The 23,240-nt window shown below is 41.3% G+C and overlaps 1 protein-coding gene across 1 annotated transcript in view; it reads right to left on the reverse strand.

The window, feature by feature from the left end:
- TMA16 (translation machinery associated 16 homolog) overlaps nucleotides 1-23,240 on the reverse strand; it is a 94,564-nt gene that overhangs the window by 39,457 nt on the left and 31,867 nt on the right. The window contains exons 2-5 of the mRNA XM_088450276.1: nucleotides 14,434-14,543; nucleotides 13,932-13,969; nucleotides 11,492-11,576; nucleotides 5,799-5,947 (exon numbers count right to left, since the gene is read on the reverse strand). Of these exons, the coding sequence (XP_088306402.1) occupies nucleotides 5,799-5,947; nucleotides 11,492-11,576; nucleotides 13,932-13,969; nucleotides 14,434-14,543 (382 nt within the window). The remainder of the gene's footprint in view (nucleotides 1-5,798; nucleotides 5,948-11,491; nucleotides 11,577-13,931; nucleotides 13,970-14,433; nucleotides 14,544-23,240) is intronic.

A 23,240-nucleotide genomic window follows, 5' to 3' on the forward strand; every position in this document is an offset into this window, starting at 1 on the left:
ATCCTAGAGACAATGGATACCATGGAAATTCCTAGATGTAGCAGTTGACCCATTTGCCAAAGGAAATGCATCCAGGGAGCCACCTTCTGTGCTCCCAAAACCATCTATACACCCTGAGTTTCACTTATTCCTCCCATAGTACAGCAGTGGAATGCTCTAGCAGACAGAACACTTCCACATCTTATATATGTGTACATGCTTATAGGGACACAAGAACCAAATCTGAGAAGCTGCAGGGTAATCATGTTGCTTTTAACTGGTACATGGCTTCTTCAAGTTCAACTACCTCAGGAACCTTAGCCATACGCTCAACTTTATATTGTTAATCAGGGTGATGCGATACTTTGCATTACTGTATTATCTTCTTTTACTTAAAAGTGCTCACATATTACACAGCACTGTACAATGAGGGGTCTATCATAAAAAGGCATGAAACAGGAGGTAAACATGTTCAGGCTCAAATGTGTGGGGAGAACTTGATACATAAGGTAGAGGAATAATAATTGCAGCTCTTTGTGAAAAAGCAATATGGCAACTGTAAAACACACACGATCAACTGGAAATAATAAAGCAGCCATTACTGTAATTTTGTGCAGCTGTTGGTGGTCTGACACAGTAGGAATGAGGAGAGACAGTGGAAGGAAGATACACGAACCATGAACCAGTCACTATGGAAAACCTAAAACAGTCAGGTGCTGGCAACCAAATGGTTTGTCACTAACCATCCAAATTGAGCCTCCTTCCTCTTCTGGTTCTAGAAAAGGCTTTTGTGTTGCACAGATACTACCTGTATTGTAGTTATCCACCAGATTGTTGTAGCTGTGTGCCTGGTGATTTCTTTACTATAATTCTCACAGCTGGACGGTTGTCCCCCCATATTCAGTGGCAATTGCTGTCCCCAAGGGAGAACAGAGGAAGCAATAACAGCTGAGCTCACTGTGTGTGCAGTACGGAGATGGTATTGCAGTAGATCTTCTAAATAACCTTGTCCTTGGTGTAATGAGTCCTTGGCACTACCATGTAATTTGTTCACAAGTTTTAGTAGTTTTAAATTTGTGGGGAAATTATTATGCATGAGGTAGTGTACAGAGAGGATCTAAAGTGCAGCCATCTCCAAATGCTTTTGCTTTCTCTCTCCCATAATAGGACATTGTTTGCAGATTAAATAATGCAAAAAGATGCAATAAATATAATAAAATAAGAAAGTAGCAGGTGTTCCTGGCAAAATAGGGAGTCTTATTATTTTAATGAGTATGTCATGTGAATTAAATGAAGCTTTCAACTGGGGAATACAGCTTTAACTAAAATATTATTATTATATATACATACACATTATAATATATACAAAAAAAATAAAAAATCACTTGATACATAGCTTTATACTTCTAAAACGACATTTACATATATTTCATAAAATATTCTGAACAGTTGCCAGAATTTACAAGCAAAATCTTACTTCAGATGACATTTGTTTTAGTAAATCAGTTATTGCAAGAATGCACTATAGCGCATATTATAGGACTGAGTACTAACTGTTACGGAATGGGTAGGTCCCCAGACTACGCACTCTCCTGTGGCCAATCCTGTAGCTTCTGTGATGTCTTCCCGGCCCCCCTCCCAACACCATGGCTCCTGTGATGTCTCCTTGGTGCTGCCGAGAGGACTATAAGAATTTGAGGAGGAGCCAGCCGTTGGCACCTTCACTCCTGGATCCAGCGGCTGCGATACCTGACGGAGTTGAGAAGGAGGCTCCAGCAGCATGGAGAAGATGGCGTATACAGCTCAGCAGCTTAAATTCTAACAACGAGGAGCTAAGGAGTTTGCTTGGCAAAACCTCAAGTTGCCCCGGACCTTGCAGAGGATTTATGTAAGTGATAATGTGGGGCTGTTGCCTACTAACAGGAGAAGTAGCTGCTGCTGCCAATCATCATGCAAACGGAGGAGGGGGATGCGGGCAGTAGCTGCTGCTAATGTTCATGGTAACGGAGGAAGGGGAGGCGGGCAGTAGCTGCTGCTAATGTTCATGGTAATGGGGGAAGGTGGGGAGGAGAAGCTGCTAAAATTAGAAAATGGTGTGTGCTGTGAGATGGCAGTGCTGCAAAATTGGGGGGGTGCATTTATCCACCCCCACCCTGGCACAACGGCTGCCTGCCCATATCCCTTCCCTACCACCAAAACTGCCCCGTGGTAATGCCTGCCCTTACCCTCTTTCGATTCCTAGCTCTGCCTACCCTTTCCCCCTCTACCCCAACTGTTGCCTGCCTCAACCCCAAGCTGTATTTATAAGCATTATCAGTACAGAGAATATGAGAGTGGCTTGCCTTGGTGTATATGTGTGGAGGCATATAGGTGCTCAAAACCATAAACTGTGATGAAACCCAGAAACACTGAAGTAGAACCCCATATGGGACCCACATATTTTTTTGCTCAGCGCGATCATCGCGTATTCACCAACAATTACATGAAACACAATAATTGGGAGTCCATTCAAACCAGTAGGTGCATAATAACAGATTTCTATGGCACCAAGTCTTTGTGCTGGTACCCATATTATGTTAAGTAAATGCCAAACAACCTGAAGTAGACAGAGGTAGTTACTTGCTTTCAGTTAAGGAAATGGCTACAAAGGGGCTGCATTGTACACTGGTGATGACACTGAAAGCAGGCCGCATGGTATACTAGTAATGATGTTGTAAGCACGCCGCATGGTATACTAGTAATAATGCTGCTTAAGGCTGCATGGTATATAGTAATGACGCTGTAAGGAGGCCGCATGGTATATAGTAATGATGTTATAAGGAGGCCGCATAGTATATAGTAATGATGCTGTAAGGAGGCCGCATGGTATACTAGTAATAATGCTGCTTAAGGCTGCATAGTATACTAGTAATGACGCTGTAAGGAGGCCGCATGGTATATAGTAATGACGCTGTAAGGAGGCCGCATGGTATACTAGTAATGATGCTGTAAGGAGGCTGCATGGTATACTAGTAATGATGCTGTAAGGAGGCTGCATGGTATACTAGTAATGATGCTGTAAGGAGGCCGCATGGTATACTAGTAATTATGCTGTAAGGAGGCCGCATGGTATATAGTGATGACACTGTAAGCAGGCCGCATTGTACACTAGTAAGGACACTGAAAGCAGGCCGCATGGTATACTAGTAATGATGTTGTAAGCACGCCGCATGGTATACTAGTAATAATGCTGCTTAAGGCTGCATGGTACATAGTAATGACGCTGTAAGGAGGCCGCATGGTATATAGTAATGATGCTGTAAGAAGGTCGCATGGTATACTAGTAATAATGCTGCTTAAGGCCGCATGGTATATAGTAATGATGTTGTAAGCACGCCGCATGGTATACTAGTAATAATGCTGCTTAAGGCTGCATGGTATATAGTAATGACGCTGTAAGGAGGCCGCATGGTATACTAGTAATGATGTTGTAAGCACGCCGCATGGTATACTAGTAATGATGTTGTAAGCACGCCGCATGGTATACTAGTAATAATGCTGCTTAAGGCTGCATGGTATACTAGTAATGACGCTGTAAGGAGGCCACATGATATATAGTAATGATGTTGCAAGGAGGGCGCATGGTATATAGTAATGACGCTGTAAGGAGGCCGCATGGTATACTAGTAATGATGTTGTAAGAAGGCCGCATGGTATACTAGTAATAATGCTGCTTAAGGCCGCATGGTATATAGTAATGACACTGTAAGGAGGCCGCATGGTATACTAGTAATGATGCTGTAAGGAGGCCACATGGTATACTAGTAATGATGTTGTAAGGAGGCCGCATGGTATATAGTAATGATGCTGTAAGGGGGCCGCATGGTATATAGTAATGATGCTGTAAGGGGGCCGCATGGTATACTAGTAATAATGCTGCTTAAGGCTGCATGGTATATAGTAATGACGCTGTAAGGAGGCCACGTGGTATATAGTAATGACGCTGTAAGGAGGCTGCATGGTATATAGTAATGATGCTGTAAGGAGGCCGCATGGTATACTAGTAATAATGCTGCTTAAGGCTGCATGGTATATAGCAATGACACTGTAAGGAGGCCGCATGGTATACTAGTAATGACACTGTAAGGAGGCCGCATGGTATATAGTAATGATGCTGTAAGGAGGCCGCATGGTATACTAGTAATAATGCTGCTTAAGGCTGCATGGTATATAGTAATGACGCTGTAAGGAGGCCGCATGGTATATAGCAATGACACTGTAAGGAGGCCGCATGGTATACTAGTAATGATGCTGTAAGGAGGCTGCATGGTATACTAGTAATGATGCTGTAAGGAGGCTGCATGGTATACTAGTAATGATGCTGTAAGGAGGCCGCATGGTATATAGTAATGACGCTGTAAGGAGGCCGCATGGTATATAGTAATGACGCTGTAAGGAGGCCGCATGGTATACTAGTAATGACGCTGTAAGGAGGCCGCATGGTATATAGTAATGATGTTATAAGGAGGCCGCATAGTATATAGTAATGATGCTGTAAGGAGGCCGCATGGTATACTAGTAATAATGCTGCTTAAGGCTGCATAGTATACTAGTAATGACGCTGTAAGGAGGCCGCATGGTATATAGTAATGACACTGTAAGGAGGCCGCATGGTATACTAGTAATGATGCTGTAAGGAGGCTGCATGGTATACTAGTAATGATGCTGTAAGGAGGCCGCATGGTATATAGTGATGACACTGTAAGCAGGCCACATTGTACACTAGTAAGGACACTGAAAGCAGGCCGCATGGTATACTAGTAATGATGTTGTAAGCACGCCGCATGGTATACTAGTAATAATGCTGCTTAAGGCTGCATGGTACATAGTAATGACACTGTAAGGAGGCCGCATGGTATATAGTAATGATGCTGTAAGGAGGCCGCATGGTATACTAGTAATATTGCTGCTTAAGGCTGCATGGTATATAGTAATGACGCTGTAAGGAGGCCGCATGGTATACTAGTAATGATGTTGTAAGAAGGCCGCATGGTATACTAGTAATAATGCTGCTTAAGGCCGCATGGTATATAGTAATGATGTTGTAAGCACGCCGCATGGTATACTAGTAATAATGCTGCTTAAGGCTGCATGGTATATAGTAATGACGCTGTAAGGAGGCCGCATGGTATACTAGTAACGATGTTGTAAGCACGCCGCATGGTATACTAGTAATGATGTTGTAAGCACGCCGCATGGTATACTAGTAATGATGCTGTATGGAGGCTGCATGGTATACTAGTAATGATGCTGTAAGGAGGCTGCATGGTATACTAGTAATGATGCTGTAAGGAGGCTGCATGGTATACTAGTAATGATGCTGTAAGGAGGCCGCATGGTATATAGTAATGATGCTGTAAGGAGGCCGCATGGTATATAGTAATGACGCTGTAAGGAGGCCGCATGGTATACTAGTAATGATGCTGTAAGGAGGCCACATGTTATACTAATAATGATGCTGTATGGAGACCGCATGGTATATATTTACTTTTTTTTTTTTTTTTACCAAACCATGTGAACAACTCACTCATTCTAATTATGACAGATTTATGGTTGGAGGACCATTGCTGGATACTTTTGTAGCAGGTGAACCAACTTGAAACACAGAAACAAAATGCATCTTAAATATCAACCACAATGAAAGGCTTGGCAATTTCTGGGAGGAGGTCAAGGAACCTATTTGGAAATCTGCACGTGTCGAAACAGTCCAGCATTTAGCATTAATAGTTGTCACATAACCATTATTTGAAGTAAAAAACAAATATAGCAAAAATTATTACCCATCCCATATCCGCTGTATAGTCTTCTTTCACGCTCTATAGTCTGCTTAATGACCGTCTCCCGGGAGCCATGCTGTCTTGCTTGTCTGCCTTTGATGCAGTTATGCAATTCAATTTGTTCCAGCTCACTATCGAACCGATGCAAATAGCTGCAAAGCAAAGACAATTATGATGATCACCCTTAATGTCGGTCATTTAAACAGTATGCAGTATCAATAACTTCACCAGAGGCACGTGTCCTAGCGCGATGTGCTGTATGGTATGGTACAGCAGATTCAGAACATGAAAGTCACACCACCATAAAGTCTGCTACTTCTGCATAAAGAATTATGATCTTTTCTAAGTGTAATGTGGAAGAAACAGACGTGAAAGTTTAGCTTCTCGGTTTAAATATTTGATGAGTATATCTGATTTCTATCAGAAGCATTAATAATTATTTATAAATACCAATGCATATATCTTAAAAAGGACCCAGTGTAAAAGCAGGAAAGAAAAAAAAAAAAGCCCCAACATATTGCAATTACACTGCCATTATTTGTAATCAGTAAGCCCATTCACATGCATTTTGTAGTTTCAAATGTAAAGCAAACAAAATAAAAGTTTATTAACATGATATTAGCTGGACCCATTTATAAATGACGTAAGGACCGTGGGTTTTATTAGTGATAGTTTGTTTTGGAGTATAAACTGTAACTAACCTGGTCCCTGCTTGGTGCACTACACAAACTACTGTAAACTCACCAGTTAATACTGCTGTTTAGAAATATAATTATTTTTATTTATACTACTACCTTTACTACAGTATTAGCATCTATTGAGAACCAAGATACTAAACTAAAGAATTATGATCTTCCATAATAGTTTCTTCATCTACAGAATTTAAGTGTTAGCAAAGATTTCAACAACTCCTTTGGTGCTATGGCATCTTGCAGTTCTCACGCCTGTGGCTTTGCCATGCAGTGGCTGGTGAGGTCATTTACATCATTCTACATATTTCGTCCAAAGATGTCTGATGAAGCAACCACTGCCCTGTTGCTAAGGAATGGCTCTTGAATGGCGAAATGAAAACATGCATTTGCAAATCTAAAGCAATTTGGTAACAAAGATTTTTTTTTTTTTTTTTTTAAAGATGATCAAAATGTATTTCATTATTTTGCAAGCTTCAATATACAGAGAGGGGTGTTCTAGCCAAAAAGGAAATCATTCAGTTAAACATGCACAACATGTTACATGCACACATTACATAACAGGCAATAACTGTACTTCAAATGAGCAAGAAAACGAATCTGATCTTCCACACAATAATAAAATAATAATAATAATTATTATTATTATTATTAATACAATCCACTGACACTACAGAAACAGTGGTTTATGTATTACCCCCTATCCTATAACATGTTATTTCCTGAGGAGTGCTAAATTCTATCACAAAAACAGCACATGCTCAAGACAATATTATGCCTACAAACTATTTTGCCTGAGCTTGGAAAATAGAAGAACATACTAGCAACAAAAACTAACACCTAACCTGCATTGCAAATCACTTATGCATATAATACAGTCATTGCCGGCTTCCTTAATAGTTATCAAGCCTTCAGGAAGCTCCGGTAGTGTCAGATGCTATAAAAAGGCATACCTTCTAACTGTTTCAAATTGTTTTATCCTATATTTGCAGACATCAAAAGGGGGTTCTATGGGGTGTATAGGTCTGGGGGTTTGTATCGGTCAAGGTTAAGACTTATGTCATCCCGATTTCATGTTTCCAAACATTGGAGTCATGTAAAGGTGAATCACGATTACAAACCCCTTTTCCACCAAAAACCCGGGTCAGACCCAGTTTACACTGCACCTTGGACACAGCTAATTCCCGGGTCGGAACTTTTTACACTGAACCCGGGTCTGCTCTGTAAAACCTATGTATGTCATTATGTTTTACAGCTTTTTCCAGCTTGCAAAGATGAGGTCATAAAAGAGTGGGTGGTGACTGCTCAGTGAAACTCCAATCAGCGGCTTTTTTACGTGACCCGGGTCAGATAAGCAGAGCTGAGCCATTTACACTGCATCGTTACCTGGATCCTTCCTGGGTTTGACCCTGGAAGTTAACAGGGTCAGACTGGATTATTTTTCAAGGACCCTTTGACACAGAGTCGCGCCCCGGGTAGACGGGGCATTAACCCAGGTTATTGCGGCACTGGAAAAGGGGTGTTAAAAGGAAGACTCAGGAAAGGAAACTATGTATGTTTTGATCCTTAACCATATGGATTGAACTTAACAAAAACATGGCTCTCTGATCTGCAGACAAGAAAACAGTGCTGTATGTAACACGCAGAGCTTTTCTGCCTCATTACGTCTTTATTCTAAAAACCGAGTCTGACAATTATTAAAGTACTTCCTTTAGAAGTAGGTTCAGTCCAATCTATTCTTAAGGTGCTGGCTATGGAGATACTACTTACACGGGATGCTGAGCAATAATAAGAATTTTAAGAACCTGCACAATGAGCTGTTTAAATAATTTCCAGGTGCAGCACAAAGAAAAGATCAGGCTAGGTAAGCAACTTGAAGACACTTGATAAATTCATTTACTTTACATCTGTACACACTATTTTTATCAGATTGGGAGTAATGATAGCCCAAATACAACTTATTTGTAGCGTATACTGTTTAATGTCTGTTTTTTTTTCCTTTTGTAAGATCTGTTCATTCGTTATCAAAAGAAGTACCTCTGTTCTTTTATATAAAAGCTAACATTTGAATACATTGTCCTGACCCATTTTTAAAAATATGTTTACCGGTAATTTGGATCAATAATTCCCTTAGAATTACCAGCCTAATTAATGAAGATTTATTTTTCAAGTGAAACTGTTTCATTACTTGTGTGGTCATTGAGAGCCTCATTTATCAACTAGTTTCATCATTGACAACGAGTGATAAAACTTGTTGTTGCGTATGATAAATGGTGCTCCAGCCAATCAGCTCATTTTTCAAACAGATGTCAGTTTGGTGCTCCAGCAAATCAGCTCCTTTCTCATATGCAACAAGTTTTATCACTCCTTGTGAATGATAAAACTCATTGATAAATGAGGCCCTGCTACAGTTACCAACATCAAACTGCATTGTTCTAAAAAAAAAAATACTAAATAAAAAATAAAATAAAAAAAAAAGAACAGAAATACCAGAAGGTATGTAAGCCTATCTGTCAACTCCCAATTGTAAGAGAATAAAAAGTCTGAAACATGGAGGATTCAAAGTCTGTTTGTTGGCAATGTCCAAAGCTTTATAGAAGGAATGGTAAACAGCAATACATTTGAGGAAGACCTGTATGTATGTATGTATGCATGCATGCATGCATGTATGTATGTATGTGACTTGATAAGGATGTGTACTTTGTGAGGTAATTTCTGAAGGCCATAGTTCTCAACAGGCTATAGCACTACACTTGGCAACAGAGTGTAGTGCTACCTGGCCACTTTCCCCAGTTGCAGGTTAGCTTTGCACTGGACACTTCAAAAACACTATAGGAAACCTATGGGAAGACTTTCCAGTAGATATTAGAACATAACTGCAGGGATTTGCCTCCATTCAGCCACAAAAGCATAAATATGGCCGGGCACTTGGCGATCAGGCCTGACTTGCAGACAGCGTTTAAGTTCATCCCAAAGGTGTTTGATATGGTTGGGGTCAGTGATGGCCAGGCAAGAGTTTCTACACCAAACAATTGTGTGGTGGATCTCGCATTGTGCACAGGAACGTTGCCATCCTGAAAGAGGAAAGGGCCTTCCCCTAACTGCTGCATTAGAGTTGGAAGCACATATATCTCTAGAATGGTACTGTATGCTTTAGGATGACATTTACTCTTCCCTGGACCTAATGGTCCATGGCCAAGCTGTGGAATACGGCCAAAGACCATCATTTCTCCTCCAGTTAACTTTACAGTATACAATCTGGAAGGAGCTGTTCTCTTGGCATTTGCCAAATCTAAAAGTCACGGTGGAATATGTGAAAGTTAGTGTCATCCTCCGATTTTGTTAGCCGGTTGGTTCCTGTGGTCTATACAGTGACTTTTCCAGCTTCATTTACATCTTAAATCCGGTTGGAGGCCTTTTCAGCTGTCCTTAATTTCCACGTTTTCTACTGCTTAACGATCAAAATACAATTTTTACGGAATTACACTTTTAAGTGCCTTTCCTTTTCAGATAGCACCACATTTGTTTGGACCATTTGATATTTGGAATATTGAGGGGATGGAGACAGAAAGAAACCTATTACCTGCTTATCTAACCATGTATCCTGGAACTGCATTACCTACTGGGTGTGGGCACAATATATACCATTCAGTCTGAGCATGAGAAACAGTCTGGGAACTCTATTTGGAGGCACACACTTCTATCTACATGGTGCACAAGGGACTGTACTTAATACCAAGCTACTACACTAAGGGCTGAATTCAATTAGCCGCGAAAAGTGCCATTTGGAGAAAAGCTTTCGCCGATTTGAGCAATTCGCATGTTTTCTACTTTCCCTGTATTCAATTCCAGGATGCTTTCGCCTACGCGAAAACTTTACATGGAAAAATAGGCTAAAAAGTTTCTCCACACATAGGCAGGCGAATTGGAAGTGCAAAATCCCTATTTTGGGGTGCAAATGGGGGGCATTTGATCCAGAACCCTTTGGACCTCACCACTAATGACTAAGCAGTCCAAAAAACTTTGACAAAAAATTTAACACACCCCAAAATTTAAAAAGTATCGGAAAATGGGTAAAAAGTGGGGGGCCTGGTACTTTGGGGGGCCTGGTACTTTGGGGGGCTATATTGATGAGACAGGTGTTTTTGAGATTGCAGGAGGTGTATTTTTAATTATTTTTAAAATCTTCATTTTAGAGACATCAAAATATACTAGTACCCATTTTCATGTAGCCCAAATTTAACTACGGTACTTATTTTTCTGAAAATACATTGCTTTCTATCATATTTCCACACATATGCAAATATACATATAACAGCCCTTTGCTTCAAAATAAGTTCACTATATACTTTTATTAGGGCGACTACTACTATTCTATATTGATTCCCAGGGTCACTGAAGATTTTTATGGGGTACAGACTGATTTCCCCAAAAAAAGATGTCCTGTTTGCTAGTTTCGCTTTGTAAAACATTTGCCTATCCGCGTTTTCGCGAAAAGCGGGGACGCGCATAAAGAAAACATTGCGTCAAAACAGGCAAATGAGGCAAATACATTCCGCTTTTCGCCGGACGGCACTTTTCACGGCTAATTGAATTTGGCCCTATATTAGTATATCTTCTTCCAAATATTGCCTTGGAGGGAGGATTGCATGGAAGTCAGTCAAGCATTAATTCAGTTCTTTTGGAGGATAGACTTTTATGTAGGACCTTGAACTACTTTTAGAAGGATATTGTACAAGCAAATTTTACTTTCATTAAAATGGTGCCAGGGTAGGTCACATTTTCATTTGTCAGTATTGGCCCATGTTTAACGTTGCATAGGGTAAAGAAAATAAGAGATAAGAAATCATTTTGGTCATAATCCCGTAAAAATACATTTAACAAAAGAAGAGGAAAAAAAAAAAAAAAGTGATGCAGAACATTCATTTATCATTAGAAATTACTTAATCCATAATTCATTTTTATCTTTTAAATGGGATATGAACTGTAATTGCACAAATTCACTACCTTTCAATTAGCTCACATGCCTCCTGCTTGGTGTACTCTGTTTTGTCAGATTTAAGATGACTTTGAAACCACTGAAGTTTCTCACCTGCCAGAATGAAAATAAATATTTAAATTTAAAATGAATAGTTGCACATTTATCACATGAAAGACAGGCTCACTAATTCTTCATTTACCTTTGTGACAAGGTTTAAAATGTTGTGAAATCAAGTACTTCCTCAGCTAAAACATCATTTAAGGCAAATACTTAATGCACACACACGATTTTTTTGAACGATTATCGATAACGATATCGTTCAATCGTTGAAAAAATCGTTCACTTTGAGTTAAAACGATGAATGATTATCTTTCATGCGCGTTCACGTTTGTAGTTTAGTCAGACTGACCAACTCAACGATTTTCAGTAAGGAAATATGCAAAAATTGTGTGTAGTTCAAAAAAATCGTTCATTACATTTAGTAAATGAACGATTTTAGTAAACGATTGTTTTTTGTTCATTTTTCCCCTGAAAAAATTAACGAAAATAGTTTACTAAAATCGTTCATTTACTAAATCGTTGTGTGTGTATGTAGTTTAACTCATATGTGCACACATAATTTATAGCAGTCTAGGATGCATTACTGTTATATCAATAGGCAGTACATAAAACAGTAGTATAATGAGTATGTACTAATGCCTGCAGGAGAAGCATTGCACAACACTGGTTAATGCACAGCTGACAATAATATGGATTAATGACAAACTGAATAAAGCTGGGCATACACGGCCAGATAAAATGCCTGTCAGACCGACAGACATTTTATCTGTCAGAATACCAGCCACAGATGTCCGCGGCATACACTGAGATTTCTCACAGTGTATTAGCCCGACATCTGCGCTAAGCCCCCGGGGGAGGAGACATTTCCCTGTTCCTTCCATGGGAAGGCACACAGGGAATGCCTATCTGTCGACTACACTGCCCGATGCGGCCGACAGTTTTCCCTATAAATATCGCATTGGACGGGCATGCTGGACAATCCGGCATGCCCGACCGAGCAATATTTAACACTTGGTCGACTGCACACACACTACAATTATCGGGGCGACCCGCGAATATCGGGCGGATCGCCCTGATAATTGTAGCGTGTATGGCCAGCTTAAAGCTTCCATAATTGCTAGAAACGAGCCATCTTTTCATCTAGAAAGTGTTTTTTTGTTGTGTTCTAGTAGGAAAGCAGATTGTCTCACATTGGGTGGATTCTGAGTTGCGCACACAGGAGCCTCTATTTGTCTATTGCCGGACACCTGTCTGTGTTTATGCAAATGCAGCAACAGCACCTTTGTGCGTATGCTCAGTGTAACGCTTGTGCAGAAAAAAAAAAAAAATCACTAGACTAGGAGAACATTAGGACAAATGTGCAGCCCTGAATCAGGCCCACTGTGTAGTAAACGTATAAGTGAGCAATGTGAAAACATGCAGCTTGCCGATTTTAGCAGCGTTTAATTACAGTGTGCACATTTCAGATAGAACTTGGCATTATAGGGATCATTCAAGTGGTATGGTAAGAAATAATAACTTGGGGTGTGGTGCACTGGTATTCTAGACAATTTTAGTGACATCATTAATGCTCATAACCATTGTAGGACTAATGCAGCGTTGAACCTATTCCTGTTTCGCATGCTCCAGGACTTAAAGCATACAGAGGGGTAACTGGGCTATAATGGGGCATTTTCTTATCAGCAAATTTCAGTGAGGCATGTCACCACAACTGCAGAACTCTCCATGAAGTATCTTTGCTCACTTTTCCTTGCACCTTATAGAGGTCCTCTGGAAAATGACTGGAGATTTATTACCCTACTAAACAATCATGTGCGCAGCAGCACATCACAATTTTGTTTGTCAGAATATCATGAAGAACTGAATTCCCCCAAAAGACAGTTTTAATCTAAGTTGTGTTCTTGCATCTCCAAAATCACTGTTCTTACTTATTGGGAACTCCGCTTCATTATATATATTTGGGATTTAGAATTATAGTTTGGAGCACTTGGCCTAACATTTTGCAATGTTTATCTTTTGAGATTGCCGAGTCTTCTACTCCTTATACACATTGTGTTATCCCAGAGGTTCCCAATCGTGGTCCTCAAAGCTTCCCAACAGTTCAGGGTTTAGAGAAGGTGACTTAATTAAGTACCTCAGTCAATTTGATTTAACCACTTGTGCTCAACTATGGATATCTCTAAAACCTGAACTGTTGGGGAGCCTTGAGGACAGCATTTGGGAACCTCAGTGTTATCCTATTTCAAACCCCATATTCTGGGATTTGTTACAAAATAAGCATGCTTAAGTTGTCCAGTGTCTCCCCACAGACATCAAATCCCATCGGTAAATTATCACACACTCCATATAACACAAAGACAGAATTCTGAACACGAGACATATTGAAAATAAAAAAAATGTACTTACCAATTATGCTTAGCTTCAAGGCTTTTTCATTCCTTGACCTCACAGGGAATAAAAAAAAACAGATGTAATTAATGTAGATTCAATAATGTAATCTATATATTTTTTATCCGCCAAAATAAACCATTCAGGCATTAAATGTACATTTACATATAATGCAACCAATTATGAAATGGCACATACATGATACATAATATGGGGTAAGTAATGTGTAAGTTGAGGTTTCCTTTCCCAGATTGTTAAAAGGAAAACTGGGACATTTTGCGCAATATGGAAAGGACAAGCTGGTTTTTCCCACAGATCCCATGAGCCTTGAGTGGTCTTTCCCACAAGTACAACCTCTGGACTGTGTCCACCAGGGATGCCAAGGAATGTACAAAAATGACTAGACCAGAAGCATATCCCATCATATCCTGCTGCATAAGAACCTGGGAAATAGGAGGACTGTAATACACATTTTAAAGGAAAACAAAACAAACAATAATGTCAGGAATATATCCCTTACTTCTCCTTTCTGTCCTGCTTGTGACCTTCTCGAGCCAACTGAGCAGCTTTTCTACTGTAAGGATGGATGACCTTCTTTTCTTGTTTACCTTTATTCTGTGCTGCTTTAGGCTGCAAAGCAAAATGCAGGATCATTAGTGATTTTTTTTTTTTTTAAAAAGCAGTCATCCCTTCATAGTATACTGTATGTTTCAGGAGATGCCGTCTGGCTGAGCAAATTGGCTAAGAAACACAGCTTTGTCCCCTTCTTGCCCTGGCCAGCGGGCTGTGTGGGTGGGAGAGGGCATCAGAAAGGGGTTCTCCCAACTCGTCTTTATGCCACAATAAGGCTGCTCATAGAGGCTTTTTTCTATCCCCACTCCTTCTGTAATGTTCTATTATTCTTTTAATAAGTACAAAAAAGCAATTATTTAGAATCAGCTACAGCTGCTGCAGACTTGGAAAATGTCTCCTAATTAATATCATATCAAGCTTGTGTAAATTAATTAGATACTTTGTTGCCTTTTTAATTTCCACAGAGATTGTCAAATATACAGTATTAATTGCAAGTACTATCTTTTTGTGGAGGCGATATGGGCTGAGAAGGTTAATACTTGAAACTTGGCTAAACAGGCAGACTGCTCATTTATAATAAGCCTATTATTTCAATTCTCCTGACCTGCAGGAAAAAGTCCAGTAATCTTGTGGATTTCAATTGGTAGCGAGGGCTTCAGGCAGCAAACTTGCTTCTGTGTGGAACGTACATGTGAAAATGTGCGTTACTTTGATTTATCTTACTTGTTGGCAGCTAAATTTAGAGCTTTAGTTACATTCCCATGGCAACAAATTAGGATAAATCCTAATGGCTATCCTTTATCTATACTACATATAAACTTCAGATCAGCTGCTGGAAAATAGCCAGAAGTGGTTTCTATGACCACAAGTCATATCCTTAAAACCTTTTTGCTTTATATGCATAAAATAAATATAAAAAAAAGACTATTATGCTGAAAAGAGATGTACATTTATTTTTTATCTAATTTCCTGTGCTTACTTTATAGATAAAAAAAAAGTGGCTGTCAAATACTAAGGACATACAGTGAGAGAGTATAAAAAGAAAGCCATCTTTAAACATTAAAGACTATGAGCCAGATTCAATTAAACTGGGTACGCACCTATACAATTGTCAGGCCGTTTCAAAGATTTTGACCCGTTCATGCTATATTGCTAGAGTGTGTACACACCTTCCATCATGTTTTATCAGAAGAAAACTAGTCGAATCAAAGGATGGCATCTTATGTGCAGTTTAATATTCAATGGATTCAACCGGGCCAGATCGGACCAAAAGCACAGTGTGTAGGTATCTTCCACCTTTCTTGTGAGATTCTACACCAGCAGCAGCGCCACCTGTGGGTATTATAGAGTTCCCGCTAGGCTGTTTTAGCGGGGCGCTGTGCCCTGCCCTCCTACTGGAGGGCAAAAAGCGCCCTGCCCTCCCCTCACAGCGCCCCGTTAAGACAGCCTGGGGGTGCCATCTCCACCCACGGGTCGCAGTGTCCCGCGGGTGGGGAAATGTGTGGTGAACTGGTCACCGCCGGTGAATAGACGCTGGGCGCGTGCACCTGGCATCTATTATACTTGTCAGCAGTTCTTGGGGGCTGCCCGGCGTGTCCGTAAGTGCCGAGTACGCCCCCAAAAGTGACGGAAAGAGTACGGGTCTTATAGACAAGCCCCCTTTTTAATTACAGCACCCTTCTTTTCAGGTGCGAGCACCCCTTTTTCTTCAGCGCGCGCGCGCAAGTGCCCTCTCTAGCTCCTGCGCACTGCCTGCCACCGGAGCTAGAGAGTGAACACTAGGTGTTACAATTATTTTCTTTGAATATTTTGGCAGTCGGGGATCAAAGGTCAGCAGTATGATTGTATTGGGGTCTATAATCGGCAATGTGGTCGGTATTTCCAATCGGGAGTGAAGTCAATCGAACCATGGCATCAAAAAAGTTAACGCTAAGGTGTGTACTCAGGACCTCATTCAGAGCCGCTCGCAAAATGCGAGCGCTCGCTCTGAATGAGGGCGGCCGCTTCTAAGTTCAGAGCCGGCCTCCTGGCCGCTCGCTAGGCTGTGGGTGACCACCCACAGCTTTAGCGAGCGGCCAGGTTGATGGTCCAGGTCGATGGACCATCGGGGCTTGCAACGAGACCCTTGTGGTAGGGTCTCGTCTAACGCAAGCCCCAGTGAGCTTTCGGCTCTATTAGAGCGATGTCAGTGGGGCCGCCCCCAAACGGCAGGCATTCCGTCGGGTATGTTTCCGTTTGTGTAGCCACCCCCCCGCCCACAAAACGGGGCAAGCTGTAGATCACCATCGACAGCCGCCCCTTTTGTAGTGAGTCCCGGAGCGAGAGAATTTCTCTCTCGCTCCGGGGCTTGTGCACACGCAGTGCGGCCGCTGCGCATGCGCAGGGCCTCAACATCAACCCGCTTGCGAACGCATAGGTGCTTGCGAGCAGGTCTGAATGAGACCCTCAGCTTTAACCTCAAAGGACCAAATTACCCGCAATGCAGTGCCCGACCCTATTCAATTACAGTCTGCAGCAGCCACTGTTTTCTGTTCATCTCCTGCTGAGGCATGAATAGAAAACCGCGGTAAATATGGCTTTCTGCCCTTATCTCCGGATATTTATCCGGGCAACTATAGGTTTAAGTTTTAAGCGGCAGATTGACTGTATGATGAAAAGTGCTTTTAATTCTATAGTTACATCCACAGCGATCACTCTTTTCCACGCGCAGTATATTAATGAGGCTAATTGAATCTGGCCACATGAGGCTAAAAGAGGTGAAAAAGCTTTGTTGCTGCGTGCATTCTGACACCAACAGCCCCTGCTTTTTCATTTCTAGCTTAGCAAAACAAGTGAACGCTAATTCCCCAGAGATACTCAAGAGAAAAAGCGATTAGTTTGGCAAAATATTAGCAATTCTAATACAGACAGAAATGCAAATACTTGTCTGCAAAACAAATCTGGTCATTTACGGCTCACTTACAGGAGAGAGATTATATAGATGTGTGACCACTTTTACCTAAAGAGCATGAAGACAAGAATGTCCTGTGCAACTACAAATGTGTCCTCACACTATTGCCACAGTCGCACCAAACAGTCCTTCTTGGCGCGCCAGTTCCAGTGTTAAGGTGCCCACACACATACCGATGTCCTTACGATACGATTTTATGGCCAATTTCCTCATGAACTTTCACGGGAGCTCCCTTGCCGTCGTGATCACTATTTTGGAAAAAAGACACCCGATCTGTCTTACGATATCACGATCTATCGGATCGTACGCATTGTGAGATTGGCCATAACAAATCGTGAGTTTAAAAAAAAAATAAAACAGGCTCTTGACTATTGGTGGGAAATTTAAATAGCCATAACAATGGGAGGGGCTATCTAGGGAGTATAAACAGCAGGCACCCTTTAAACTCTGTGTACATTCTGCTCTGCTACTAGATGAGGCTAGGTGTATTCCTGCTGAATCCTGTACATTGCTACTGTGCTCTTTGTATTTGGCTTGCCTTTTACAAAGTTTATTCTACCTGCAAGTGTGTGCTACCTACATGCATTCTATCCTGTTCCTGAAATCTGTACTGATGCGTCCCTATCAGTATAGAGTGTTGGTCACTGAAGCTGGGGTCCGGGAGATTAGTAAGAGGGCCCAGCGAAGAAGGACGAGAGCATGCTGGACCAAGGAGTGGCTGCTACAAAAGGGATACCCGCTCTCACATGTCCCTGCTGATGGAGATCAAGGAGAACAACCTGGACGACTATCGGAACTACCTGCGCATGGATGACGCCACCTTCCAAGAATTGCTGCATCTGTTGACCCCCTACATCCAGAGACTGGACACAAGTTGGTGGAGGGCAATCCCTGCTGAAGACAGACTGGTGGCTACCCTAAGGTATCTGGCTACAGGAAGGTCACTGGAAGACCTAAAGTTTGGGACACTCATCTCACCTCAGTCCTTGGGCGTAATCATTCCGGAGACCTGCAAAGCCATCGTAAAAGTGCTACAGTGCCATTATTGCAAGGTAAGTTAAAAAAAAACACCACACATTGTTTTCTTGTGTAAAGAAACATTTTTTTTTTATTTTTTACTCAACATAAAGCAACAAATAGCCTTCATTTAGTACAATGTGCACTGACCTGCAGGCAACTGAAAGTGTGCACTAAACTGTATGCAATATCCTTATTTTATAACAATTTTACAAAAGAACATCATCACCCAATTTTATAAATCCCAATATGTAGCCGGCTGTATGTGATAGGGTGGGTCAGATGCCAGTTTGAACAGGCCAATACTCATATGGCACAAATATACATTGTGGCCCCGGCTTCCAGCAATGTGTACTTGTGCCATGTGTGTAGTGACCTTGTCCAAATGGCGTCATCACCACCCTATCCCATGCAGCAAGCACCTATTAGAATTCATAAAATTTGGTGACATTTAAAGCAAGACAGAAAAAACAACCAAATTAAATATTAAATAAATTTACCTCTCTGTATAGTGGAGCGACTCATCTGCTGCATCCAGCAGAGCATTATACAAGGTCGTGCTGGTGCTTGGTGGGGGGAAGGACATACCTATTTGGGGCAGGGGAAAATAGCATTGGATCTGCAAAGTATGTAGAATTTGAGAGATTTTTGCTCATACAGCGACTCAATAGGTCGTGGGTTAACCTTAGAAAATTTCTTTGGATATCTGTATCCATATTTCTCAATGTGCTGTTCACATGAGCTGTGAAATCATCTATTGCATCTGGGGGTTTCTGCCGAAGCCGTTCTGCGTTTTGTAAAAAATGGTCATCACGTTCAGTAAGATTCTCCTTTCTCCCTTGTTTTTTTTTCTTTTTTTGGGGTTGTTGAGAAGATGAGGGTCCAGGTGGAAGTGGAGTTTCCACTTGTGTGCTATTCTCCGGATCACTGTCACCACCGAGCAGACTGAGGTCCGGTGTGGATGCTAAATCAGGGTGTTGGGTGGGAGTCTATATAGGAAAAAAAGATATAAAAAAAAATTAGTCATGTTTTAACCCGTTTTTTAAGATTTTTACAGTTTCCCAACACCGTGGAGGAGTGGACCAGCATCGCGGAAGATTTTGAACAACGTTGGAATTCCCTAACTGCGGAGGAGCCATCGATGGGAAACACATCCACATCAACCCACCTGCCAACACCAGATCATACTACAACTACAAAGGATTCTTCAGCATCGTTCTCATGGCAGTGGTGAATGCCAACTACGAATTTCTGTTTGTGGATGTCGGCAAGAATGGCCATGCTTCGGATGGTGGGTCCTTCAAAAAGACGGCTTTCTGGCTTTCTACCAGAGACTCGCCAACAAAACCCTCAACTTGCCCTCACTGGACCAGACAAAGCATGGCCTAAATTAAGTTTTCGTTGCAGACGAGGCTTTTGCATTACATGAAAATGTGATGAAGCCATTTGCACACAGGGGCCTGACCAGAGAGAAAAGGATCTACAACTACCGTCTATCCCGGGCACGGCGCATTGTGGAAAATGTGTTTGGAATAATGACCAACTGCTTCCGCATTTTCCACACCACCATCAATCTACATGTGGAGAAGATAGACTGGGTCGTGATGGCGTGCTGTGTGCTGCACAACTTTCTGCGAAGAAAATCTACTCAACGAAGACCTGTCCCAGCTAGAACAGAAGATGTAGGACCCCTGGAGGACATTGAACATTTGACATCTGTGTCTGCACCACCAATTACAACAACATCCACCGCACGTTCCAAAGTAGTGAGGGAGGAGTACATGACCTATTTCAATGGACCAGGTGCTGTACCATGGCAGGAGGACTGTCTGTGAACTACTGACTAAATTGGACATTTGGGATTTAACAACAAAAACATTAAGGATTTTGGTTTAAACTGTGTCACTACTTACCAAGACTTCTGCAACCTCCTCATCTCCCTCACGCTCAGACATCAAGATGATTGATTCCCTTTGAGGCTCTTGTTCACTGATGAATGACATCATATGGTAGTACCACAGTGCAGGAGTATATATTTCATCTGTGCCCGCTCCTGATTTTTTGGCGTCATCCACCTTCTTTTTTTCTTTGATGTACACTGTCCTGAGATTTTGAATCTTTTGCCATACAGTTTTCAGGTCTGCATCAGATATGTATTTTTTCGTATACACCAAAAGTTCCTCTAGTGCGGCCAACTTGTGCGACTTATTGTGGTACTTCCGAGAACTGATCTTCCACAGACACTCTTTCGAGTGCAGGATTTCAATGAATCCTGTAACGAATTCACGTTCAGAATCCATGGACATTATCTATGAATAAGAAAAAAAAGGACATTTAAATATTTCTGTATATAGTTTTGTTAAATATAATGTTGTTATAGTTCACATTATTAATGTTTTAATATCTTTTTTTTACAGGTTTTTAAATGGTTTGTTATGGTATTCTAATCATGTTTTCTTTTACAGGAATGTCATGTGTTTATTGCTTGGTAATATAATGTTTTTCTTTGTTTGACAGTATGGGTTATTCACCTTTGGGCCTGTCGTTGTGGTAGAACTACAGATGCCAGGATGCCCTAAAAAGTTTCAAAGGCGGGTGGCAGGTCATCCTGGGATCTGTAGTTCCACAACAGTTGGAGACCGTAAGGTAGAAGACCCCCAGCTTTAAATAATGTGTTTTTAAATGTAATGTATGGTGATTTTTTTGTAAAATACGTGTTTGTTTATTTATTTATTTTTTTGTTATATTACACACATTGGTGGGCAGTGGGAGCTTAATGCATGACCCAGCCACCGCCCGCCTCAATGCGGCGGGTGGTGGCTGGGTCATGCATTTATTACCTGGGGGCACACATTGGTGGGCAGTGGGGAGCACATATTGGTGGTCAGTGTGGTTGTATTTAAACTGTACCAATACTCACCAAAACTTGTCCAAAACAAGAATCCAGTGTGCAGGCTCCTCAATGTGCGACTGTCTTGCTCCATACACAATGCTGCACAAGATGGCGATGGGGCGTGTCCAGGCTTCTGTCAGTCAAACTCCGCATTGTGTGATGAATCGTACGATTCATTATGAGGGAAAAAACCCTCACAATCTGCTTCCATCGTGTTCATGGTTGGCTGATCTGCCCTAGAGCACGGCAAATCAGAAAATGCGATGTACGACGAGCGGGGATGTGCATCGGCATCGTGCTCGTGAGTATAAACTCACGATTTGTACTTTTTTTTTTAATCGATTTGCTGAAATCGGCCAGACCGTGTAAAATGTCGCTATATGTGTGGGCACCTTTACTCAGCTTGCACCAAGCGTCTTTTGCAGATTTTTTTTTTTTTTTTTTTTTAGAGCGAGTCATCTGCGCCAAGCAGTGTAGTGTCTATTTGGCTCAAATATGCGTCTCAGTCGCACCGCAATGTGACAAAAACGAATCACGAGACTGCACTAATTAATTTGATATGCGACACTTGTATATCTGTGTGCAACGGGGTCTGAATCTTGTTTTCAAGCCAAATTCCGTTCTACACCTTTAGACTCAGTGGCACACAAATATAAGTGTCTTGTGAGTGCAAGCTTGTGAAGCGGTTTTGTCCGATCACATTGTGACTAAGACGCACATTAGAGCAAATAAAACAAAAAAAACACGCCAAAAAGATGCTACAATTGAGCACTGATAATGATGATGGCTTTAACAAAGTACATGTGGCGATATAGTCATATCGCAGTGAGATGAGAGCTTGGGAGCAGCCCAGCATGACCCTATGTGCTGGGAATGCCCCCCAAGAGTGATGAAAAGCGGGCATGTCTCAAGGATACGTCCCCTTTTCGGGCATGCAAGAGTACCCCATTTATGGTCTGGCATCCTGCCCCTCGTCAGAAGTAGAATGAACACTACAGATACGGCAATAGAAGCTTTAGAGCCCTGGTTATTGCTACAATGTCACTTGTTGTTTGGTGAGGGATGATGATTCATGTGGTCAGAAAATCTTCCTCCACTGTTTGGGAATCTACTGAATGTGCTATTTGCGTCGCTGCTAGATGTAACAAGCAGTTTATGAATTGTAAACCTATTATCTTGATCTATGGAGTTCTACTCAAACTATTTTTTATTACAGCAGTGATAGCGCTGAGTGAAAAAATATATGGGTCCAAGGGACCTCTCACATTAAAAAATTGGTGTCCTACATCGCTGTTTCTGGGATCCATTACAAGTTATTATGTTTATGAGCTCCCCATATGGGTGGTCTAATGCTATCTGTTCCCACTACATAGCATCAAACCATGCCACATGCTCCTAAAATATCTGAACTAGGGCATGGTTGACTAAATATTCTCTATAAAGTGCTTCGTAATACATACGCGCTAAATACCAGTTGTTTTATGTGTGCTAAGTGTTGCATACCGTACAGTAATAAGAGGAGCTGTGGGTGATGAAACAGCAGAAACTTGCACAGATCTAGTACTACACAAGAATTCATATATTGTAATTTTTTTTTTTTTTTTTATGTATTTTGTAACCAGTGGTGCATTTTAAAAACACCTATGTGGAGAGTCCTGTAAAAATCAATGATACATACAGTATTTTTCTTAAGCTCAGTAGAGATGGAAGTGACACAAAGAAATACAATGCTCTGTGCCTGACCTCTTTCAAAAGCAAATCCAAATATTCACCCATATGGTTTTTAGCAGTCCTAACAATGAAATTCACTTTATATACCAAAATACACAGCACTGCACAATGTGTGTCCACAGTACTCACTCTGGATGTGGGCCCAGCCGCTGGTATACTGAGA

The sequence above is a fragment of the Taudactylus pleione genome, unplaced genomic scaffold (assembly GCF_031769625.1).
Source record: "Taudactylus pleione unplaced genomic scaffold, aTauple2 ptg000513l, whole genome shotgun sequence".
NCBI classification, from domain to species: domain Eukaryota; kingdom Metazoa; phylum Chordata; class Amphibia; order Anura; family Myobatrachidae; genus Taudactylus; species Taudactylus pleione.